The 27816-nt window shown below is 33.4% G+C and overlaps 1 protein-coding gene across 1 annotated transcript; it reads left to right on the forward strand.

The window, feature by feature from the left end:
* The first annotated feature begins 12081 nt into the window (after positions 1-12081).
* LOC110992628 lies at positions 12082-22961 on the forward strand. The gene is made up of 6 exons (XM_045629607.1): positions 12082-12371; positions 17053-17213; positions 17417-17512; positions 21116-21280; positions 21686-21859; positions 22070-22961. The coding sequence occupies exons 1-6, from the start codon at positions 12131-12133 to the stop codon at positions 22247-22249; spliced, it is 1017 nt and encodes a 338-aa protein (XP_045485563.1). The 5' UTR covers positions 12082-12130; the 3' UTR covers positions 22250-22961.
* Positions 22962-27816: the final 4855 nt, after the last annotated feature.

Below are 27816 nucleotides of genomic sequence, written 5' to 3' on the forward strand. Positions count from 1 at the left end.
CAACATATCGAAAACGAAGTGATTGTATTGTCATCATGTTGAACGAATGGTCGCATCGAAGAAAAGAAGTAAAAGTAAAGAAATTTCAGGTAATTTATGTAAATAATATTTTATTATAATTTAAACATAAAGCGTCTATTTTATCTTTATATTAACACTGAATTCGGAATACAAAATCAAACTTGTACTTATAAATTAGTAAATAAAACGTAAAAGGCCGTCTAGAGTATTTTTCCATCTTTTGATTGGTCAAGCAGGCCAGGCAGACGCCACATGGTGCGACTAGATAAATTTAGGCCAGGTAGAAGTGGAAATCTTAATTTTAATAATGAATTATATATTTAAAAATCAAATAAAATCTATTATCTTTAATATATTTATTATATGAATACATTTTTTTCGTTACAACAATAGTTTAAAAAATTAAATGAAAAATGGCTAGATTTTGGATATTTTGTTTTAATAACTTATTTTCCCCAACCAAAGAACTAAAACTTAAACATTAATTTATATTAAAAAAAAAATCGTATGAAATTTGGCACGTGATACTCCCGTAACGAGCTTATTAAGTTAGTTATTTTAATTTCGAAAATGGAACACAAAAACGCCAGTAGGGCCCAACCGCACAGTGCCCACCCAGTTGGATCGCTGCAGACCTTGTAATGCCGTTTCCTTGCCATCGTTGGCGAATACCGCCAATTCCTTCCCAAAGCTTTTCCATCAAGCAAGGCCGTAAATCTCAGACATACGTATAGAAACCTACACCGTTTTGCAAATGTGTTAAGGCCGGAAGTCCAGTGAGCTAATGTCACTAATTTTCCAAGATAATGATGAAATTGTTTCGGCATTTCACAAGAAATTATGCTGTTATATCTTGTTTAATAACCGCAATTTAAATGTTAGTATGTATAACTGTCACTATTGGGTTTATGTGGATTGCTCCGACGACCTAAAACCCAAATTTGCTTGTTTTTTCTATAATTGTCGCCTATTGAAAAAATTATTAGTCGGAATTAAAGCAGTTGTTAGTATAGTTGTATGGACATCGGCTATCCAACAAAAGCTTCCATATGGATAAGAAGCTATGATACGCAGATGAATAAAACAAAAATGGCATATAAAAACGTATATTTATATAACATATCCTGTATCAATCCTGTATAGCCTCCGATACTTAGGTCTTGGTTAAAATCTGACGACAGAGTCTCACACTTTCAAGCAAAAATCTCTAGGAAATTTTCAAACACTATTTCATGATAAAAACCTAAATAAAAATTACTTTTATAATAATTTATGACCTTAAATTAATATTTACCACCACTAAACATTATTGTAATACAAATACAATTAAATACGGTCTACTTTTGTAATTCATACATTAGACTTACTTAGCTAAAGTTTTAATAAATGCAAGGAAAATCTGACTTTAGTGATTTCGATTTCGATAACAGTACTTCAATAGCGAACGGTACCCGCTTCAGCCGATCAATAATATTATAAAAACGTTAATAATATCTATGAGGACAAGGAAATGCTTGTAAAAGAGTCAGATAAATTAACTTAAAGCTTTAATTACATGATACAAAGCGCCCGCTAGACGTGCTCGTATGAGCTTGTTTCACGTTCTCTACGCGTATAGTATGAGTTGTTATCGTATAGGCGCTCACTTCACGTGTTTTTTGTCTTTCTATAGTAATATGTGCCCCTTATTTATATTATGTAAATTTTTATTTACATCAGTGATCAATTATCTCGGCAATTGAGTTTACACAGTAACAATACAGTGGGTTTTTTGATAATATTGTATCTAACTTATTTTTAAATGTGGACAGTTTTAAGCTTTTTAATGTGTAATTTTGCTGTAATATAATATCAGCTTTTTATGTTAATAAAAAAAGGTTAGAGTCTTAATTGTATTTTTACATTACATTTTTATAAATCGGCTGCATCTCTGTAGTCAGTAGTTCTGACAGATCACTCTGTAGTGACAGTTGGGGCTGATACATATAATTTTGTTGTATATGAAACCAATGAATATAAATAAAATAACATCATTATACATACTTGAGTTGCTATCGTATTCAAGGCCCCTTTTGACCCCCGAATATTATGTTATATCTATATGTAGATATAGAGCGTGTAGTCGTGCCATAAACTAGTTTCGTAAATTCGATGAAAACTCGTAGTAGACCTCCTGATCAGACTTGTATAGAAAGCTTTTTATATTAACGTATATGATATAGATGCAACTGGTGTATTTATAATAACTAGTCTACAATGTTGCAGTGGGAAATAGAGACGTTTATCAAGCAAAAACTTAACAATTTGCTTTTATTATAAAAAATATCGTGTTACGAAGAATACTATATTTTTAGAATTAAAAAGATATAATATTTAGTACTCTTATAATAACGAAAGTTATTGCCACCTCGACGCCCGTCGTTCCACAGATGAGCGTTTCTTAATGCAGATTTAGCCGCGTACCACCACTATGTGAAACCGGCGTCCCACTGAAGTATTTCCGAACCAATTCGACTCATGGTCCTCCAAAAGAGCGTACCACTTCTTAAAATGTTAGCATTGCACTCTGGCAATGTTAGTGTCCATGGGCGGTGGTATCAATTAACATCAGATGAGTCTCCTGCCCCTTTGCCTTCTAAAAAATAATGGTTTTATTCTACAAATAAACATTTAATAAAATATATATTACATTATTCAGTTCTTCAATAATTTATATCTTGCTCAAACATACAAATCAAGATTAACTAGAATTTTAATGATTCCCTAATCATTTGTCCGACGTCATGGTGGTTCCTGTAACGTTGAGGGCTATATATATATAGGGCTAAACCATCATTAAATTTACGTGAGTCAAGATACGTCATACTCACGCTCCTGGAACCTGTGTCTGGTGTTCATTATGAGTCACTGTTAATTGTCCATATATGGCCATGCTAATTTTTTCGAACATGTCAGGCATCTGAAAAGTTTTATAATTATTAAGTCCGAAAAAATAGCTGTAGATAAAACATGTAAGCAATTGTAAATCTTAATGTTTGTTTTTAATCGCAAAAAAATATTATGACGTCACGAAAATTTTGGACTCATTTTTTTTTCATAATTATTTTCTTATACCAATGTATCAGCCAGTCATGGTAATCAGGCTGATAATTCCTCCACTTTATCAGCGAGAGTTATTTGCGACAAAGGTCACGTGACAACTGTTCATACCACGTGTACGTGTTTTCTTCAACTGAAAACACAATTTTAGTATTATTCCTCTTTTACTTAATTTTTATTTGGGATTTTACTGTAGGTATCATAATAATTTTAAAATATAGAAAATCGATATGAATATGTTTCTTAGCCACACATGACACATTCATTCATATGTGACTAAATATTCATTGTGTTTCTTTGAAATTTTGAAGATGGTCATAGCGGAGTTTCCAAATCGCAGACGTAATGTCATCTTACAGAACTAATCTTAACAATATATTTACGGTATCCTTGTTTAAAAATAGAACACATTTTATATATCGTTGTAATTCATTATTTTTTAAGATTCTTTAAAATTTTATTTCTCATATTTTATTTAACTTTAGCAATCTTCGCCTCTAACTTAAATTAAAATGTGATAAAAAATACTATATTACGAATCCATTAAACGCTTTAATTTAATTGATTGGTTCTCTAAACCGTATCAAATTTTAACAAACTAATACTAAATATGTTTATTCAAAAGCCGCGCACCGCCCGGGGGCGTATTGTTGACGTGCAATTTATCACAAACGGCCATGATAGATCTATTGGTACATAAAAAAACGAATTTCACGGTCCAGACTTGTTCAAACTCAATTGTGCTCACGAAAGGACAATATTGAGCCCGACCGGTAACCAACAATACGACAGTGAAAACGACCCGTTCAGTCGCACGCTAGTTTTTGTACCGATTTTTATAGACCTCCTCAAAGCGGTGCACTACCGTTAGTAAGACAATGGGACAGAATTGAGTTTTGAAAAAAGACAATATGGACAAAGGATATATCAATTTATTACGTCATATATAATGTAGTGAAAGTTGTTCAATTGTTTTAGTTTTGTTTACGGTAAACAAAACAAGGCGCTGACAAAGGTGCCGCTCTCGTACAGAAGTCGGGTTTTACAATCGCCAATAAACAGTTTGCGAAACTTAAATGGGATTTTTATGGATTTTTAAATTTATATGTCAAGCGAAATTGCTGCCATGTATACTAGAATTGGAACTGTTAACCGATGAACAGGCCTTTTGTGACGAAAATAAACCCAAATATTTGCGCTTAACTATGATTCATACGTTTTCGTTTAATTGCTTTAAGTGACATTGACTGTTTAGTGACAGCTAACATACATATTATAAAATTAAAAACTTAGCCAATATACATATCCAACATATATTATATAGATAAACAATATGTATGAAACAGAAAACATAATAGACAAAATAAAAGAATACTGAAATATGAACAAACGACAATTAATACATAATATTTCAAAAGTAGATCATTACTGCTGCCGACTCTTCAAATATTTCCTCACATCCTCTTTGGTGATGTGGAAAATATCAATATCCTCATAATTAGTATGATGGCTATATAAAAACCGAAACATTGGCGACTTAAGTAGATAATTCGTATTTGTATGAGGTAAATTGAACAATTATGAGTATCTTGTCGCAAACGGTGCTGTGTAGGGATTCTTAAAGAAATTAACGATAGCAAATAATCCGCCCATTAAGGATACCTACACATACGATATTATTACACAATACAATACAAAACATCGCTAATAATTGGCGCAATAAGAACTGTAGCTGGTAATATTATAACGCGCTTAAATAAATAATATAATTTTATATAGGTATATTATAATAACCATCACCACAATCATCGTGTAATAAGGGCCCCCTTTTCTTTGGGTAGCACGATAAACCGTTTATGAAATTAAAAAACCACAGATTTTCAAACATACACACATATACAACCTAAAACATTAAGGGCCTGTTTCACAATGTATGGATAAAGTGCCAAATAGCTATGCAACACATAAATTATTCGAAAGATAAAAGTTCCAAATAAGATACTTCGAATTTCATGACGTATAGCGCTATCTGACAGTCGTGAAACGCAAAAATACTATTTATCCTACCAATAAGTAACAAATAGCTTATTTGGAACTTATCCGGACATTGTGAAATAGGCTCTAAATGAGAAGCTATAGTTTTATAGCTAATTACGAAACACGTGAAACGTCAAATTAATTTTGTACATTTATATAAATCTAGTATAAAAAATCTGAAAGAACAGGTTTAGGCTCGTGGCTTCAGTGTGCCACACTGACGTAGTAGGTTCGATTCTCAGCTATACACCAATGGACTTTCTGTCTCTGTGCGCATTTAACATTCGCTCGAACGGTGGAAGAATACATCGCGAGGAGACTGGCTTGCCTTAGACCCAAAAAGTAGACGGCGTGTGTCAGGCACAGGAGCCTGATCATCTACTTGCCTATTAGATTGACAAATGATCATGAAACAGATACAGAAATCTGAGGCCTAGATCTTAAATGGTTGTAGCGCCACTGATTTTTTTATAAAAAAATATTAACTAATTGTTGCAATTTAAATTAATTCATATATTCTTAGTCGTTATATAGTTGAGATCATCAACAACGTATATGCAAATGTTATTAAAATTATAATTATTCCTTTAACCAACCTTTTCATAATTTCTCATGCAAATACTTGATTACAAGGTTCGTTAAGTAATGATTTAGGATAATAGGCTTAGGATAATATTAGTAATTTAAGTTAGACAATATTCTTGTCAGTAAAGGCTTTATTGAACTGTCTTTAAATAATCTAATTATGTCTACAAAATTTTCTAGAGTAACAAATAAAAGATTGGCTTCTCTTCCCACTGGGTCTCCTTCATATCTTTTAAAACTTCTCTGCATAAACATTTCTGAACCATATCCTATCCTACTCAATCATGACTCTTGTAGTTCTATTATTTCCTTTTCTTCTGTATTGCATCTCCATTCATGAATCCGCGGTGCTAGCGTTTTACTTTTTTGTTATTATTTTTTTGTATTGTTTTAGATTAAGGATCCTTATTTTTTATATAAGATTTGATGATACACTTTCCTCGTCATATTTCTTTTTTTAGATTTTTCCCATACTCGGGTTGCCTGGAAGTGATCCCTTGTTAGCGATAAGATCGCCCAGTGCATACCATTCTATGTATTATTTGTTTTTGCTTAAATGTAAATAAATAAATTAAATAAATAACAGATTAGAACCTAAATAGTATCATATACTCGTATTTAAGTCCTGAAGTTCCTTAAAAAAAATAAACAATATTACTCTAAGTTAAATTACAAAAAGGTATACTTTGAACTTCAATCCGGTCAGTTTTTATCAATAGCTGAACGAATTATTTTAATTACATTCACTACTTTGATCCGGGTAAAAACCCAATTGTTTACAAAAAATAATTACCTATGCATATCAAATGATACCTATCTCGTTAACAATTTATTTCTTGTGACAAATCTTGGAGTTATAAAAAGATTTATTACTATTTATGATCTCTGTTGTTTTAAATTTATTACATTAAAGTCTAAGATATTCAAAATGTGAGGTTAATATCAAAAGCGGTTTACAGTATAATAATTTAATTTATTCGTGTTGATTGGTCGTTTAATCTTGCTTACATTAGTTTAATACCAATTCAATAAACAGTAATAATCTTTCCCAAAATTTTATCTATTCTGTGTCAAATAACTACGTTGATTTTTAATTTGTAGTCAGTACTCTCGGTATGTTCATATAGCAAGTAGGATATATAGAGTATACAGTTGAGCTCTGACGAACATTTAAAAACACTTCTGGATTATCACAAGGCTCAAACTGCGTTAACTGTGTATCGTCATATAAATATAATATACGTAAAAACAGTCCTTGCTTTTTGTAAAATTTATGGACTGTAAAACATTTTAAAATTGTGAGTCATCTTGAGATAATAGATATATTAGTGGGACAGCGATGTAATAAGAGGATTATATCGGCAAAATGTAATTAAGTAATCGTCGCCTTTGTTTTCCCACGGGACTTTTTCGGACATGATTTGTACTTGTTTGAAAGTTTAAAGACTTGTTTAAATAGAGAGTGATCTTTTAATCTTAGGAAAAATACGATTTCATTTGGCAGCAGACCCACCCCGATCCTTTATATAACCAGTATTTAAAATAGATTAACAATTTTATGTTTGTTAATTAAAATTTATACAATACGTATACTATGCGTTAATAATAAGGACGATGTTTTTGTACTAACTTTTATTCCCTATAATAGCAAGATGTTTCGAATACGAGTATAAGGAAAATTTTCTTTTAATATTTACACCATAATTGTCACCCCATACAGGGAATCACTACGTAGTTGCATTATCACCATTACAATTCGAAAATTAGTAATCCAAAAGCATCTTTAAATGTTTTCCTTCTATTACACATTTTACGTTAAGATGATAAACGCAGCTATTGTTAAATCGTCCTTAATAGTTAATTTAGTTCGTTAACAAACGAGAAGTCTCTTCTCCTAATTTTACACTTCTCACGAATCTTTAAAGAAGAAGGCCAATATCCATCAAGAACCTTATTAAATTACCCATATGTAGCAATAAATATTGATTTCTAGAGCTGATTCGACAGCAGGCGATTCATATGAAATTGTTTATAATTACGTATACAGCGAATCGTTTTCAGCCATACAATGCGCACATGTGATGAGAATTGGGAGAAACTGATCGTATGGTAACTGAACGTATGGTAATACAGAAGAAAAAAGAAAGTGAAAGGTTCATCATCATCAAACCTATACACTGCTGGACAAATACCGGTGCAAAAAATAGCATCGTTGCTAATCACGATGCTCAGACATGAGCTGCCGATTAAAGAGATAGATAGGAAACACGAGTATATTGATTCAACTGTTCGCGTTGTTCATTATTTCGTTCCAGATCGCAGTGTACTTTATAAAACTCGTATAGTTAACGAGTGACAAATTCATAATTTTACGTTATGGTCACGATGATACCACAATTGCTTAACAATCAAATAAATGATTGTAAGACATGAATAATCATCATTAAAACATTGTATGACTCGTGTCGTGCGAACGGGCTAATTAATATCAGTCATGAACTGTCTGCACAGTGTCAATCTGGTGAACTCTTGTCTTGTCTTTTGGGGAACAGCTTTTATTTCGTACGTCAACCTGATTGTTTTTATGTAACATGAGGCAGATGGGAGACTCACCTGATGTTAAGTGCCGCCCATTGACAGAAGGCTCGCAAATGCGTCGCTGGCATTTTAAGAATTAGTAGTCTGTTTCTTGAAGGACCCTAAGTCGGATTGGTTTGGAAATACTTGATTTGGCCGATGGATGTTTTATATTTTGATTTTTCCTGATTTGAAAGTTTTATGGCAACTTTTTAATCAAAGGTTAAATATCAATAACTTAAAGATTGTGTTATTATTTGTGCTTTTTTTAATTTAGTGAGATTAGTTTAACTAAAAAGATTCCGTTATATTTTATTTATAAATGAAAATTAAATGTATAGTATCCGCCCCCTCTGACGTCATTTTAAACATCCTGTAATGGAAACGTTTCTATAAATAGAGCCTTCTAAGGAAAAGCCTTTAGCCTACGTCACACATTACAGTTTACTTCGAGTTAGTATTATTGACCATTACGTCAATTCATTCATACTTAGTAAAGTTTTTTTAGAGTCGCAATCTATTTGGCCTGGTCTGCCTCGTAAGATATACAAATATTTGGGTGTATGAAGGAAACTACTATGACGTCTTGGGTAACAGATTTTATATTTTCGCAAAGTGCTAATTTCACAAAGTGTTAATAGATTATAACTAAATAAATATTGATGTATATTGATATAGGTTTTTTTCATACGATTGTATAATATCTTAATATTAACGTATTTCGGCATCAAAACAAAACGAAGATTAAATTAATATTTGTTTTTATTTATGGTAAAATTCCATATGTTGCATAAAATTATCTGTCAAAAAATACGCGTCTAATTATGTAAACCTCCATGGTTACTGAAGCGATCATGGTTGAGTCGTTTATCAATTTATAAAAGGTATGTTTTTAATGTTGTTATCACATGACAAATTTCATATCGACAAATATTACAAATTTTATAGACCTAAGCATTATATAGTTTATTCTTTAGCTAGACAGCGTGTCGACGGAAATAGGATATCGTTATCAATTTAGTTTCAACTAAGTAGCCACTAATTTTGCTGATAATGCAAAGTCTGTGGCACCGGTAGTTTAGGTATTGCTTTATTTTAATTACGTTGATAAGACCGGGATTAGATTCATAACTTAATTTTAATTAAATATGCATGCAAATGTAAGGAATGAAAATATAAAATGTTTCGTTAGTCAAAGCAAACTGTTTGGAGGCTCACCTAATGTTAAGTGATACTCTCAGCACTAGAGCGCTCGTGTTGCCGGCCTTTTAAGAATTTGTACGCTCTTTGAAAGGCCCTTTGTTAAATTGATTCGGGAAAGACCGAATACTGTTATTCTAATAGAACTGTGTATTCCACATTTTCCATAAAACCAAGGTGCACTAAATCACTACGATGTGTGATTCTTATCACCTTAATTCTCAGTAACCTGATAAGAATATAGTAATTCATCCTTCTGGATAAAATTAGTAAGCTACTTATAATTGTGAATGAAGTATTATCGACAGGAAACTCCACGCTGATATAGACACAGGTGTAATGGCGTGACGGGTTCATGGAACTGAAAAGTGACGTAAGCATCCGGGATTCAAATGTTTTGATTTTTTTTATTAGGAACTAACTTACCTTGTCTAATGTAATTTAAGAATAGGGTTTACACAAAATTGAGGCTTGGTGGTCTGAATTACGGCTAAGCAACAACAATGCTATTAATATTTCATATTTGCACTTATTTGACTAAGTACCATTAATAACAATCAACTTAACGGAACAAGTGTCTAATGTCAAGTGTAATCTTGTAATAATTAACAAATGGTGTGCTACCTGTAGTAATTTCAATAGACCTTTCTTAAATGACCATTTAGTAACGATCATAGAGAATATTATCTTCCAATTGCACCGGGTCATCTGTTAATTAACTAATGAGTTATTTGATTTATTAAATTTTCAATATTTATAACTGTTCAATTATCCAACTTTTTTACTGTATTAATAACTGTTTTTTGAATTTCCGTGCAGTTTGTTTATGAGTTCTATTTAAACTATGCTAAAATCTTGTAGAACGCTTCCTAACTTTTTATAGAAATTTCATAGTTACTTTTCTTTTTCGAAAACGATTTTCTTAATAAGAGTCATGTTGAAATAGAGTGCAACTCGCATCCCAGAGGTTCGAGATCTGGCTGTGCACCAATGGACTTTCCATGTGCGTATTTTTTTGAAAATTGGCTTGAATTTTGACCCAAAACGTAGACGGTGTATGGCACATTCAAAAATTTACAAATTATTATTAGCACCACTGGTTTATTCATTAACTTTTTATACTGTGGTATTTCTTACCCCGAAAGTACTGACATTGTTAATAATCTACAAAAACAGGCACATGCACATATATAGACATCTTACAATAAGTATATATAGTAAATATATTATGTACAAGTCTAGACTACGCGCGTATAATGAGTTAATTACATGAACAATTATGTTTTTTTATAACTATGAGTCAAGTTCATTGATTTGGTTAATTTTTATAAGGGAAATGACTGGTCTGGGGAAAAATAAAGCCATATCCGGCTATCGGCGGTCTATCGACCACGGAAAATTAAACGATTCATTGCTAATGATTAAAGATGGAAATTTATTTGTTTCATTTATCTACGTATTTGTAAATTTATGCAGAAACGTGATATAGTTTGTATCGCGTCTAAGATGACGATGTATATTAATGTTAAATGATGTGTTTATAGGCGTTGCGGTTTTATTATTAACCCGGCAGTATTTTTCTTTGATGGAAAGGACATTTCTAAAAGTACTGTGACTGTGACACTTATAAAGTAACAAGTAATAGTACTTAATATATTTTCTGTTTAAAATATACTCGTGTTTTTTAAATATAGTTAATTGAAAATATGTTTTATCAAAGCATTTCGTCGGAAAATCTCGGGCATTAGTGAACTATAGAAAGAATTAAAAATTTTATAAATTATTAAACAAAACTAAAATTAAATAGTAAAACTACTGGATGAATAGTAATTTTTTGAATTAAAGTTTTGTGAAATAAGTATTTAACAATCTGAAAATGATGTTTAATTGTTGTGTAATTTTTCTTGAATAATGTTTCACAAATGTTGTCAGAGAAAGTATTATAGAGATGTATTATGAAATCCGTGGGATTCTGACTCAACTGAAAAATTTGAATGAGTAATTCAAAAGGAATATGACTCAAACTGAAGTGAAATAACTGAAGTTTTAACAGATGCCACTAAATTATTGAGATTCATAATTGGCAATGAATCAATTCGGAAGTTTGGTCATCTTAAATTTAATAAAACTATCTAATGAAAAAAATATTTTACGTATGCAATAATAGATTCGAATATTTTACAGTAATAATTTTCCTCAAAACATAATTTTTATTTCATAAATATTACACCAAGTTAAGATGAATCACGCCAAAAAGCGACCAAGGTCTTTACTTTCGCGGATAAAACGATTACGTTTATATATTTGTGTAACGGAAAAGTAATATAGCGCGAAAATTTTCAACCCTCCGAGGGCCCAGACCCTAAACTACATACAGGTAATCGACTGGGTGGGATCGAGACCCGCCTTAACCACCATTGGTCGTCGCGGGCCTACTCGAGGTTCCCTTGCCGCCATTCGCTCTCCCGCACGCGCGCCCCACTGCTAAAGTCACATGCTCAGCACTCAGCTAGGCTTTATCATTCGCGCCATCAGACCATTTCATTTAGTCGCTCACCTGACACGACGCGCGTGACATCAATTTTGGGGATGTCAAAGGCGATCAATTGTTATGGATTACATTAGTATCCCGCACTTCGCGACATTCAGACAAGCCGGCACTGTGATAATTAGATTAAAGATGGATGTGTCTGACAGCTGTTGTGGCAGCCCTAAGCTCCCTGCGTACCTGGGCAATGTACATAGGCCCTCAAGTTGTGAACGATGTTTTAGGACCAGAAACCAATATAGTGACTGTGATAGTGAATTAGTGGACAGATGTCGAACCTACAGATCGCGCGTTGCCAAAAGCAGTAAGCCTTTTCTTTCTTTATATCTGTTGGGAATTTTATTTCGAAAAGCTTTTTAATATCTGGAATTTTCCCATTTCTCATATACGTTGCTATAGCAACGCAGTGTTAGTAGGATTTTTTTTATTATGGTCAAGATTGAAGTACATAGCAAAGTCTTATTAAAAAAAAATATAGTCACTTAATTATCAACGCATATTGTATATGTGGATTAATAAGTTTTCAATGTGAATAAAGTTTTATTTACGATACGTAAAGCTTTTTGGGAATTTAAATTTATCTAAAATAAAATTTAATTTTTAATCAAATATTAAGTAAACGAAAGCTAAATTAATTGTTATCAAATATATATATCGGTATATAACATATTTGGACCTTGGCTTGACGTGAGGATATTTAATCCTATAATGTAAACAATATGGGGACATCCCACGGAAGCAATCCTTATCTCAGCAATTATACATTGTATTAGATATCATTGCTATATTTATGACATAAATATCCGGCTAACAGGTGTTTGGGCATACAAATCTAGCTCTACAATGTTAATTGAACTAGACTTAAACTAATTAAATGGACTGTTACCGGAATAACATTTCTGTCTAAATGTTTCAATCCTTTAGCAGCCGTACAGTTATGTGAGCAGTGAGGGGCTGTTTCGTAATTAGTACCCACTGCAGTCCACGACTCTATATAGGGCCAAGAAATGATAAAGTGTCATGCTATAAAATGCGTAATTTGCGATACATGAGCATATTTGACGAAGTCATTTTGAAATTTAGAAAGACATCTTTTAAATTCAGAATGTTAAATATTTTGTACGTAACTCATTCGGTATTTAAAATATTTATAAATTTGCATTTGTATTAGTTTTATTATCAGTCCATTTAAATCATATGGATATTAGCGACTGACTATATATCATTAAAGAAAAACAATACAATTGATTAAGAAAATGGTTTTATCGATTTGACAATATAATATATATAAACATTATCATAGATCCGCTTCTAATTGTAGTATTTGGGTCACATCCGCGTTTCTGATATTTAATGTATTACAAATTTTCATCTTATGCTATATAAGTATATGTAATTAGTATACATTTTCCCGGAAGTATATTTTTGCGATATCTCTGACTAGACACAAAAAACCCAAGACATCCGTAAGAATCATGTTAAGGTAATTCACCTAAGGTTTTGTTCTTAAATTATTTTAATCTATAAAAGTAGACTTTACTTTTCTTTATTTATTTTAGAAATATTATATTGTCTAGAATTTTAGTAAAACAAACGTAAAGTATATACTACAAAATATTATTTTTATTATTATACAACATAACACTAATCATTGTACAGTAGGCCGGCACCCATACCGATAATTTTGCAGAAGAAACTACAGAAATTAATATATTATGAAGTAAATTGAGAAAATGCACTCAGCGATTATTGAACCGGCTAAAAGCCTTAATGAAAATGAATAAAATTTTTAGTATTAATAGTTTATTAGTAATAGTTTTAGTTAGATGTTTCTATAAATCACACCAAGTAAATCTTTTTAATTAAAGGTATGAAGTCACAAGATGGATGATTTGAAACGTAACAATGCGGCGATAAAAAGAAAAATCTCTGTAAAGACAGGAAAAAGTCCATGTTTATAGTTTAATGGCGGTCCGCTCAATTTCATGAATTATGTCCAACTCGTTATAGCTGCAATCCTTTTCGTCATTAACAACATTTTCAAACTAAACCCTCTTCATTTACCCGCACAATTAGAGACAGTTATTCCAGGGAGCTGGAATCATCACGATTATAATTGCCCGTCACACATACCTTGGAGACATAGATACAAGAGACTATTACGCTTTCTTTCATGGGAAACAAGTCTTGTACTATGCTTTTAAGCTCTCGTCGAACACTTCATTTGTTTGGGTATTTAATTTGTTAATGGGACTTCGCTATTGGCGAACTTAGCTCAGGCTGCTGAGGAAGCCATTTCAATCATCGTTGATAATGTCATATAGCCTCTGCATAGTTTCAGATTTTATTTGAAACATAGTATCGGCTGCTTCTTAATATTTTATTACCTTTTTTTATTGTTTAGTGTAGCTTTGTTCTTTTTGCGAAGTAAATACAAAAAAGATAGTTGTAATATCTAAGTGATTTATGGTTAGTACAATGAAGTATTGCGGTGTAAATTTATGACGTTTTATGACCTTTTTCTGTTTTGGTTTGGTTACTGGGTTTGTCAAAATAAGGGTCGACATTAATACTTGCTTTAGTAAGCTTAAATTAAACAGATTTATAATTGAATTTCTTGTTATATGTCGTCGAGTTTCGTTCGGTTAATTGTGAATACAAATACCGTAAGATAAGTTATCGCGCCACGCGCTACTCTGCGATAATTTGTCTTATTATGCGCAGTCAAATTTTACGACCACTTCGGTTGTTAAGCATTTCGAACAAAATGAAGTATACGTTCTCAATTTAAAACACCCAATTTAATGTTCATTTAATGATTTTCTTTGTTCAACTAACGTGTCTCTATTAATAGCCCGTAAAATCGATCCCAATCGGAGAACTAATGAGTTAGACATAGATTGTCGCATATATCTCCTCTTTATTTACATAATCACTCGAAGGCGCCTACCATGAAGCCTGGCCAAACGGAATAGCGCGTACTTTTCTCGGTTTTGGAGTCGAAATTCTAGTTAGCAGCGCGCGATTTCTTTTTAAAAAGGTTAACAAGGTGCTCTCGTTTGGGTCCTTTTTCGTGCCGCACAGCCTCCTTTTGTGTACGAGCGAGCTGTTAAAAAATAAACGAATTCTTTGTTTCTCGGGTAGTCGAGCCGACCTCCGACGCGGTCTCTACTTTTTTATGCCCCCTTATAACCTGTGTATTACCTACGTGTAGGTATCCACGGTTTATGGTCGGTCAGATCGTCAATGGGCTAAGGAATTCGATCGAGTCTCCTCATTGTCCATTTATATTTTTTAACATAGTAATTACTGATCCTTTAAATGAGATACTTTCGGAATCTTGTAATTCGGTCTCGAAAATTTTTCGATGTTTTGACGCGAAAAAATTGCATCGACGGAAGGACGCATACTAAAGATGTTTGCATTTAGATTGCGATTATTAAAAAGAGATTAGATGTGAATTATTTTAACATTTTGTTGATTGAAGGCTCCAAAAAATTATATGACGTTACGATCGGCGGCTCTACATCTTTTTACGAGCTGACCTGTTAGTTTTTTTGGTTGAACTTTTGTCGGTGAGCTGCGGTTGCTTGCTTTTGACCGGCGCACTAATAAAATGTTATGATCGTGTGTTTAACGCGTGTTGTGTGTCGGACCTTCCTTTTGACATGATCATTATTGCCCGGCTCCACCTTTGCGGTCGTCTTTTGTACCAGCCTTGTTATTGCATCAATTAAGTAGTATAGTCTACAACTAAATCGCATCTAACTAGTTAGCGCTCTCACAGCCTTATTTACGCCATCATTAAAAAAGCGAAATGAAATGGAACATATCGCGATTTCCTTTCGTCCCAAGGGGCGTGTGATAATCGAGTTCCGTTCAGAGCTTAGTTAAATAATAAGCGGTGCAGCTTATAACTATAATTTTCTTTTATTTGGCCGCCGCTGGAGCCGCGGGCTAAGCAACAAAATCGCCACAGAACTCGCTAACGAGAGGTAAAAATAAAAAGTCTCACAACTTTACACGATCGGCAATTCGTTGGCCATTTTAGGTGGAGTTTGTGTGTAAAATCAGATGTGTTTTTAACATCTCATTGTCTAAATCTAAACATTGTAGCTTCAATGAAATGGCGTAAAATCCTATAACGTTAGTCACTAAAGTAGACATAACACATGTGATTCACACACTGAGTCAAAACAGTAAGAGTAAATAAGGGGCCATCAGTGAGTAACGCCGAAACGGACGATTATGATCTAGGTAATTGTATTTTGCGATAATTTATCCCCCATGAAGGTTAATTATATTGTTTTATTTGATATTGTGTTATACTTTTGAAAAGGGTTCTGTAAATATATCCACGACACCGTTAAATTTGCCGTATTAATGATTCACGCAAGTTCACCGGACAATTAGCAAAGGCTGCCTACCTCTGGGCCGCGATGTATTTATTCATCGGATGTTCAACGATTACCATAATCGATACAGTAGTGTGCGCGCCGCATACACAACAAGCTTTTTAATTTCATTGACAAGATGCAACTGAATTTCGGGTAATCAATTAATGTCATCGTCTGTCACGTGATAGTGCCTACCACGGTATAGGGTAGACTTTACCATGGAGAGTGTTCAGAGGAGTTGTCCCTGTGTCCTCAATTCTCAGTGACCCTTAGATACTTGATACGACTAAATAACATTTACTTCGGTTATCTGAAAATTATTTCGGTGCATTTATTGAAGAGCTATTACTATTTTAAAATTAATACTTTTAAAAATTGTTAGTCCATATATATTTTTGTTAGGAGAAAACTGAATATTACTAATTAATGTATGAATGTACTTGATATGTAGAATTATATCGTTACCTATTAAGTTGTTGATGTTGATATTGGGAGTCTCCTCTTGCCTGACATTCTATGGCTGCTAAAAATCAGAAACATTAGTCTTGTCTGTAGTAACATTTTTATTAACGTGTTATTCATTTGCAGGATACGTCAACGTCTGCGCAGCAGTTTGCCTTGTTCTTCTGGTGGGAGGGCTCTCACCGCAGTCGACAGCGGCACCCCATTATCGAATTATGGACAGACAACGTAGGTCATCCTCCCAGGAGAATCACATTTGGGGAAACCCTTGTGATTATGGCTCTGATGTAAGTACCCTTGAACGTAGGCTCTATTATCATAATTAATAAACCTGACTAATACATTTTATTTTGGAATTAACAAATGAATTGAATTTTAAATTAAGTTATAATTGATTAATATATTATCTGGTGTTAAGTATATTTGAATTGCTTTTTTATGATTAAGAATACTTAATTTAGGAAATAACGATATACGTTTTAATTTTCAGAGCAAATCGTTAAAATACTCAGCAAAACTAGCTAAAGAAGTAGAGATTCAAGCGAGGAACGCCCTTAATGCGGCATCGGAGTACAAAGATAAATTTGTAAGTACCTACATACTTGACTAACATATTAAATTAACTATCTTTATCCGTTTTCATGTATTTTGATTTAAGATACTACAATACTTATATATGGTAAGAATTACATATATTATTAGTGAAACCTGTATATAACTTTTATAGTTTATCGCGTTCATGCGCACAAGTGTATACATGAAATTAAAGGCTACATATAAGAAACAATTTGAAACAAAATTTGCCACGAATTAAAAATAGATAATATTTGTGGATAGAGCAAAATATTTGAAATAATTGCTTTCATTGACGGTGTTGGGCGAGTAAAGAGACAATTGCAGCGTAGTAATCGCATCGATATTCCCGCCGCGTAGCGCTAAATCAACGGACGCAGCCTGCGACCGGCCAATACCTATAAAACCGAACTAAGGACATCGCACGTACCTTAAGGGCTCAATTATTTATTTCTTTGTGTATATTGCATATTCGATAACATAATTCTGTGGATGTTAGTGGAAATCTCGTACTAAAAGCTACTCGCAAAATTTCAGTCATTAGCCATCCTTGGCGTGCACGTTTTTAGCGCCATTTTCTCACCACATCGGATGGCGTGGAAGAGATTGCATCAGCGCGGGCGCCGCCGGTTTCGCCTCTGTACGTCCGCTGCCGCTTCCTCCCTTTTAATTATAATTTTGTACTGCGTTTATTTTATGCCAAATCACCACATCGGCAGACCTCAATTTTGAACGCGTTTTAAACCCCCCAATTACGTTAACACCCAAAAAATTACATATTACATTCACGCTCGGACCCGATGCCGATCGAATTTGCATTCAGGAATTTTTACGACCGCACGTTGAGTAATAAGAATCCCAATGGGACAATTCAATCATTATAATCCCGAGAATATTATATTTCCGAATCGGAAGTAAGGTGGCCCGAGCAATGAGCGGTAATGTGATGTCGTCGCGCCACGAATCATTTATGGATGACCTTCTACCACGGCGACACGCGTGGCATTCGTTGTCACAACGTTCGGTGTACATTTCGATAACAATTGGTATTAACTGAGAATGATCGAGTGTCGGACGGTCAATGGAAAGGGAACAATGAATGAATATCCATTCGTGTAGGCCAGCTGTGTTGAGTGACGTTCGCGTATGAGGTATGGTAGCATTTGTAATAGGCTCGCCGGTCGTAACGACGGCGACGTCCTGTCCGCTCACTGCTGCCTCTCCATCGTAAAATGACATTATCGACGCACAGTAGCCGGAACGAACTACAGGACGATGCGCATACGCACCGAATACTGATTGCGCATTAGTATTGCACGACACACCTGCTCGACGATTTTTTTCTGTCTCTCCCCATAATGTCGGTCATTCGTTGGTAATGTATCATTTATTGGTATTGACACTTCGCTATAGCGAACCTATAGTCGTGCTACAAGGACGTTAGTATGTAGTATTTGGACATTATTAGTATATCGTATCTTGCGGGTTAAGGTATTTTAAGTACTAATCTAGGTTAATAATGGCAATTTTGAATAGTAATGTAAGCATATTGTAAATAAAGACGCGTTGAAAAAAAATACCGTGTGATACAAAGCACAATATCCAAATTACTCGAGTTATCCGTCGTCAGCTCATTCCTTATAAATAACTGGCCGTGCTTTACCGAGAACGCAATAACAAATTCAACGAACCCTACCGGTACTGTGTGACTCCGCACTGGCCACCGTGTGAATGTGCCACAGCATTCGTGTTTTTAGACTACGCCGGTGTCAAATTATCGCATCATATTTTGACGGTTGAATTGCTCAGATATTCATCAAGATAGCCGAAACCTTTGCTTTAAAAATGTAATGAAAAATGATAGAGGCGAGTGCCGCGTTCTTTTACGCTTATCGACTCGTTACGTTTGATACATAAACATTGAATTATACATGACATTACATACAATATGTACATACTTAGTGCGATAGCGTTGTTCACACAGGCGACAGGCTGTCTGCGGCGGTGGAGACGTGTGCGAACGAGTGTAAGCGATGTGGTGCGCTTGTGTGAGTGCTTGTTTATTTGATAAGCTTCCGATGTTTCGAGCTAGCTATCCGGATGCTAAGTCGTCGAATTTCTTAGATCCCACCCACGGGACCTGTGATTGCATTATTGCATGCAGGTGCCTCTTCGTCTCCGAGTATTCAATGATATTTACTTTTGAATAAACATAACAAAATTTATTGAGAACTTCAATATTTAAATTACGAACTACTTTTATTTACCATACATTAATATAAATAGGTCAATATATGATTAAATATCTTCAAAATCATTATATATGAATAAAAATTTTTAGACATTTCGAAATGAAAATTATTCCAGTATACACATATGATATATAACAATCGTCCAAGGCTTTAATATCTACCGGACGAACACCTGCGTCTAAACTTAGTGCTCAAGTAGGTACATAATTGTCAACACGACACATTCCTCTTATGATAATTACTTGAAATTTAATTTTAAATTATTTTCATTATACAGTACGCGGCAATTAATTGAACAAAACATTTTTATTTAATATTTGGCTATTCACATAATGCATATCTGTGTTGTAATTAAAATTCTCTTTCAAAATATTCAATATAGATAAAATCTTTCTCAATAATAATTTTAGTAACGATTTGTATGCGCTTAATCAATGTTATTGTTATGTAATATTTTACCGTAATCGCCAAATATTGTAAGGGACACTTTAAAATAAATGTTGCATCTGCTTCCCTCGCTGGCGCAAATTGTACTCTATCGAGTTGGTATATGGTTTAAATTTGATAAACATTTGTTAGTCACGTATATTGGGATCGTAGTGTCAAATTTTAATGTTGAAACGGTTTTATTACGTGACATGTCGGCGGTAGTGGACAGACCTCCTGTTTCGATCTCATCTTTCACACGACCTTGGCTGACCCATGATAATACTTATCAAAATATTTTGTTCAAAATTTTCCTTATATGCTACTGAATATTACATATTACATACAGTAAATATGCATTCAGGATTGAGTCAAAACAAGTTTCTTTTCAGTTTTAAGAGAGATAGAAAACTAAATAGTAGTATTAATTATATTAAATAATAGGATAAATAATTGACTTACGTGGCACGTCGAAATATCCTCAAGTACTAATAACCAGGACAATTTGTGTGCCTTATATACTGGAGGAAATCTTATCGTTCCCTCAATCTTCTTTTCCATTGAAGTCAATCAACGCGTACGAACTAGTCTCTATTTTTGTCATTCAAAGAACCATGTTGATTCACGAGGGTACCATACTTTTAGTATCATTTTGGACCTCTTTTCTGAACATATTCATGACTATTTAAGGTTATAAAGTATGGACACACTACTGTCACACACGAAGAAGTGAAATTGGTGGCTTTAAGAGTAGTAGCGTTTAAACGCTTGCTAAATACGTAATAGCATTTACAAGGAAGATTGTGGACACTATAAACGAATAATGATTCCACGTAGAGTAATTTCTGTAGTTAATATATCTGTGGGCGGAGGACAATAGTTTTTAAGAACGCTGTACGTAGAACAAAGTATTAATTATTATATATTTATTGTTCTAGGTAAAGCTTCATAGTTTCTCAACATATGAAGATTTACTCAGCACCTGGAGTGGCACCGATTGGCTCAAGGGCTACAGCTGGTTAAATCAAGAAGTTAAAGACGGTCTCCCGCAAGGAAATCTCCGTTACAAGGGTGTCAGTGATGAATACCTGGACAATCTAATGGTATGTATAACTCATGAGCTATGCTTTTATAATATTACTGGTATAATAAAGTATCAAGCAATTCAGATAATGACTGGTAGTTACTTAACAAATACGATTTGATTGTTTTATAAACGAAAGGCGGCGAATTCGCTGATGCCAAAAACGTGCATCCGTATGTGTTTTTCAATCGATTTCAAAGAACCGGCATCGTCGGTGGCACTCATTGTTGTCAGCCGACTATAGTTTACGTGAGAACACAATGGTTTCGCAATGTGGATCGTTCGACAATCTTCGAAATTGGATTGATAAAGGTTTTGAAACCGCGGAGGGAATTGAGCGCAATGTGATCGACGCGATTCCATATAGCATCTTCATTATGATTAATTCTTGTCAACGTGTTTAACATTATATGTTTTCTTACAGAATAATATTGACAGTCATCTGCCGTCAATGTACAGGGGTCTGAAGATGGTAGTCGCTGGACTGTATCTCGTAAGCACTGAAGGCTTGAATGATGACATCAGGTCTGATGCTGAACTCAAACAGAACATCACCAAGACCATGCACAATGCTCGGGCTGTTCTATGCTTATTTAGTGTAAGTATCAGACGATTTTGTGAATCTTCTTTTATCATTACAGTATAAAATATATGCCAATTACGTAAATGACATCAATAAAATAATAATAATAAATGTAATAAAAACATTTATTAAAATAAGTTCAACTTCCCAAGTTGCGTCTTTATAGCTGAAGTTATAGCTATTATTATCGCGTACTTTATTAATGAATTTTCTCTTTTGTTCCAGGATGTAATGAGGTCTCGTAGCCTCGAAGTAGCTCCACTCCTAGACTCGGAACTTCCCGATTTCAAGAACGACAAGGTTCTCTACGCATTTCTAGTATACAGGGACACACTTAACTACTTAGACTACCTTTCTGATGTCTTCAAGAAGATGTACGTTGTAGACTCGCAGAAGACTGATTGATGATTTACAATAGAGCGGAATGAGTTACATATAACAGTATTTCCGTGGTGATAAGTGTTACGATGTCTGTATAGAAGTACTCAGTATGTGTAACTCGTTCACGTCTGCCCCATTTTTGTATTATACTCGGGCTGTCTACTTAACCGATGGTGCTTTTAAATGTAGTTAACAATTTCAGCCGAGAATCTCTGCACCATCAATAGTAGTGAATTATTTTGCCATTATATTGCCATTTCGGTCCAGAGCGAAACAGCGAAACAGTTCCTGTATGTAAATAGTTGAGTTTAAATTATTTATTAAGGAGGCAGCTTAATTCTAAATTTTCCGCTAGTCAAGTTTATTTATTTCGTACAATTCATAGTTTCAATTTAGAAATTTTGTAGTATAAGAGACTCTCATTCCACCAAACTTGCGTGCTAGTAAATTATTATTTGATTGTTTCATCTGAGTGTTTTGATATGAATGTTATCGAGGGAACGATTGAAGCAGAAATAATTTAATTTGTACATTTTTAATTCTAGTTTCCTTTTAGTTTTACTCGAATTCTTTGTTAACTATTTATATCGCTGTTACATAACGATGACTAGCTTTAATGCAGCTAATTATATTGTAAAGTATAGAGCCAGTGTATTTATGACTTAATCATTATTTGTATAGTTCAAATAGTATTTATGACTGCGCAAACGGCTATGTTTGTGATATTAAATTATTACATTTATTATTTCTTTTTATTTGATCCTAAAAAATATTATTATAACCTATATACAAACATGTGGTGAAAACGAAGTGTTTTAATATCGAAATCCAAGGCCAAAATTGAACAACATTTAATAGGTCTTATGAATCAAAAAATAAAAATAGGTACAAGAGAATAATGTTATTTTAAAGATACAAAATCATTGCTATAAATCGTTTAACAGAATCTAAAATTATTCCAGTGGTACCTAACTATAATTAAACAAAAACAAATTACAAAGGCAGTGAAAATTCATCTCATTGCCGCAACCGACACTTTTCAAATTTTCTCTTAATCTAGATTCCATTTGAATATCTTAAAACCTTTTTTCTTCCAATAGGGTGTTCCTGCGAGTCTCATTATTTACACAAGATATTCACACGCCAATGAATATTTACGTTCCCTGTGTCCCTCTGAACGAACGAACGAACAAAAATAAAAAGCCAAGAAATGTCGTTCATTCATAATTATCGTTCGTACGTGACCATAAAGCTTACTATACACAAATCACCCAGAAATAAGGAAAAATCGTAAGGATTTTTAAAATAACTTCCATTAAAAACTTAAAAACCTTTGTGGTAATTTGGTTTATTTTATTAATAATTTTACTGTTTACAACTTGCAAAAATATATCTTTTACACTTTTTTTATGAAATTATTTTGCGTTTTATTAACTTGATATATTGATGATCCCTTTTAACTAAATAGCTTATATTAAAGGGTAATTATATTAAATTATTTTTGGTAAGTTAAACAAATTTTTTAGTTAAATTTAAATGTTGTATGTAAATTTCAAATATGTAAGCCATTTAGAAATGTTGGATTCTCCTATAAGGCAGTCCACATCACAAGTTTTCCCCTTGTACAATTAATTAGGGCACCTCATGAAAGAAAGTATAGGGTGATGCTGGAGCAGGTACAAAACAAATTTATGAGGCAAGATTAAAATGACAAAAGGTCTGCTTTGTGTCAGTTCGTATACTATAGGAAAGAGTTAGTCTTTTTGTGAATATTGTGAACTACTGTTCATTGTTTTTTCTGTATTTATATCATAATCTGTAATAAGCTTATAGTGTTATTAAATAAAATAAAAAAACTACGTATACATTTCATGTATGATTGCCTTAATGATCAAAAGATGCCGTGTATTTATTTAATGAGTTAGTAGTAGCAGGTTGTCGCCGGGAGTTTGAGGGGTGCAAAGTTTGGTTTGTAAATTAGATCACACGAAAAATACCATTATGGTTGACCTCCTTGGTATACAAAAAAAATAGCTTACCACCCATATATTCGAATTTTAAAATATTTATTTATTTATTTCCAGTAAATTTTCCTATCTTAACAGTTACAACTAATGCGATATAATTCCATTATATTACCCACACCAACTAACCTACATACAAACATTAAAAAATTAAACTTAAATTCCTACATCTTACAACTAACAATATATATCCGAACAGCTTGCAATAGTTTGCCCATTCAATTCCAGGCTGTATTCCTAATAACACTCAAAATTTGTCAATATTTCAATGAAATTGGGAGGGGAAATGATGAGCAGGCGAGAAACAGGAACATGTACCATGTACCACTCACTAATTGTTATTTGGTTACCCAAAACAGGGATTCCGTAGTGTAGTAACTAGCGATATTAGCATTTTGTCGCAACCTATTTGCCATGAATAAAGTTCTTATTATGATGATTTCTAATTATATAAATTCAATATCTAAATTCGATACTTAGTTGTTTTAAGCCTTTTTAATTTGCTAGTTATTACAATTAGTCATGATTTGCCGCTACTCAATTCAACGACAAGTTTAGATAAATAAACATCGTTATGGATAATTAATTATTTTATTTTTAATATCTTTATTGTAGTTGTTAGAGAGAGGATATTACGCCTACACAAATCTATTCCAAGGCGAGTGTGAACGAAAACAAATAGAATTGTCTATTTTTCCTTCCGGTACCCGGGAGCCAATAATAAACATACCTATATATTTGACGTATTTAGGAGAGAAGTAATAATTCAGTGATATGATAGCGGGTTTATATGATTTTCAATGGTCGTAAGAAGGGAACGTGTTTTTGATTAACTGTTGATTCTTTGCTGTAAACAATTACAATCATATAATATGCGCTTGCATTTAGTTTAACGTAGTAGCTTTTTCAGAGAGTTCTGTCAGTAGTAAAACAAATGATTTGAAATTAAAGCAGGGTTAAAAAATGTTTGAATTTCGAATTGCGAGCCAATCCAGTAGATAGTTAAATCTATAAATAGTATAAGTTTGTACATATCGTCATTCCTGAGATCTTATGTTCGATCCCCGGCTAGGCAATGGACTCTTTTTCTATATATGCGCATTTAACATTCACTCAAACGGATAAGAAAAACTGCGTGAGGATATCGGCTTGCCTTAAACCTGGAAACCTGGCGGGGTCTGTCAGGCACTGGCGGATGATCAACTACTTGCCTGTTAGATTTAAAAATGACCATAAAACAGATACAGAAATCTGAGGCCCACATTTAAGGCGCGCTTTTTTTTCACTTTATAGAACATAAAATTTAGTCACTTCCTACATCTGTACTTTTTAATAGCGTTTTTCTGTCATGACGCAAGCAATATCTACATAAATCATAAAAACAAATACTTTTACGTATCTGTCTAAGAAATCTTTATGCCCATCATCTCTCCTTAACTAATTTACGAGCAACCCCTAAAGCCTTACAGCGCTTAAAATATTTTCACATTCGTTTAATGACTCGTCGGCGCAGCTCAATGACGTTTAGGGCTCCAGCGCTCATGAACTCTTTATCTCGCTCACGTTCCTGTGTTTTATTTATTAGATTTATTATTTACAGGGCAGTGCTCACACACGTTGTGTCACGAAAAAAACAGGTTATGGTAATGACCGCACGTGACGATCGCATTTAATTCGGTTCGGGATGCCATTTATTTCCTGGTATCTTTAATAAAAATATTATATGTATTTTACTGAACTGTCGAGTTCTTATTCATATAATTGATTAGATTTGATTAATAAAAAGTGTTATTTTAAGCTTAAACTCTTCGTCTGTTAGTGCCACTATATTGCTAAAGGTTGGTTGTTAACAACTTGAATTGCTAGGTATCTTACGCTAATCCAAATGTTTCCTCGACGCATGTAATGCCGGTCCACTTCCGTACGTTCCACAACAACCTTCCACCAGCCTGGAATTTTTCCGCTCTTCAACACTTCAATTTTTTTTTAAATATTTTTTCCTTCAGTCATATATGTCTAACACGTCAATTAACGGTTCTAAAACATGCCTGACAATATTCGTTACCATATAAAGTGTTAATTGCGAACATAGAGACTAAATTTGTGAAAAACCGGGGTTGGAATGTAGGTTAGAATTAATACCATAATCTTTCCTTTAATATGCATTTGTGCATACAACAGTAGGTCAACAAAACTCTGAAACAATACTCGTTTTCTTTTTAATAGTTCTTTAATCTATAAAGAAAATTGGTCAAAACAAATGGAAAAATTACATATGTTTCGGGACTTTAAAATTCCGCAGAGTCATAATATAATATTCGCTAAAACGGATCTGCAATAAATACTTTTACAATAAGCGTCATGAAAAATCCCGCGGCGCTTACGTATTTAAAATCAAATAGAATCGTGATTAAGACTGTACTTGACCTGTGAAACCGCATGTCTGCCGTGACCGAACAGACAAACATACAAACGAAGAACGACTGACAACAATCCTTGTTTGACATTATCTGTGTGCTTTGCAAGCCCTTTAGACAAATATTTACTACTTGAGTTTAACAGATTATTCTCTCACATAGTAAATGTAATATTCATTCAAAAATAAAATATAGGCAAAGAAATTATATTTCTGTATTTTTGCGTTTCACGACTGTCAGATAGCGCTATTCGTCATGAAATGTTAACATATGTTACCTTAGTTCTTTTTCTTAAGCAGTCATACTTAGCGGTAAGTCTCGTCTATGTTAAGGAGTCGTGTCCAATCCTAGTTAAACATAAAAACAAGGACCATAAACATTGTAACCGTCGCCGACCGTCGTAACGACAGGAACATTACAGACGTTTATCTTATAATTACAACTAACTCTCACTTAATTTAATTTTACTTTAACATTAATTACGAGTGGTCTAGCTAAGGTTTTTCTCCCTGTAATTAAATAATACCGGAAGGGTCAGTTACATCTTGCAGCGAACAAGAACGGCGACGACGCATTTTTCGTTCAGGAACTGGTTGGGTCCTGTAAAAAAGTTAAATGTAATTGAAACTAGTAAAAAAATATACATCGCCTCCACCGTGGCTTAGTGGTGGTTAGTCCCTGGATTTCATTGCTAAAACAGTGCTTTAGCCAGGACTGATTTCCCTCTGAATAAATAAAAAAATAATCTAATTCCCATATTTACTTACGTGTAAATAATTGCAGCAAGTTACCTATATACGTGTTATGGTAACGAAATTTAAATAAATAAAAAAAATATATAAATGTATAACGAAATCAATAATTTAAAGAACGGCTGGAATAGGCCTTTGAAAGTTTGTAGAAATCGGAATCGAGGTCTCCCCAAGTAGCCCCAGCGCCCCAGTAGGCATAAGCCATGTAACAATTGTTTCCAGCTATACTTTCAAATTTGAAAAAAGAGATTCAATCAATAATCAATAATAGTATTAATAATCTTCTGTTTTCAGATGAAATTGTACACAGTTTGATTCATATGTCAAAATAAAAAATAAAAGTGTATGTATGTATATGTCACGATATACGTTAAGTATTTTAAAACAAAAGCTTTCGT

Source organism: Pieris rapae, chromosome 9 (assembly GCF_905147795.1).
Source record: "Pieris rapae chromosome 9, ilPieRapa1.1, whole genome shotgun sequence".
Classification (NCBI taxonomy): Eukaryota; Metazoa; Arthropoda; class Insecta; order Lepidoptera; family Pieridae; genus Pieris; species Pieris rapae.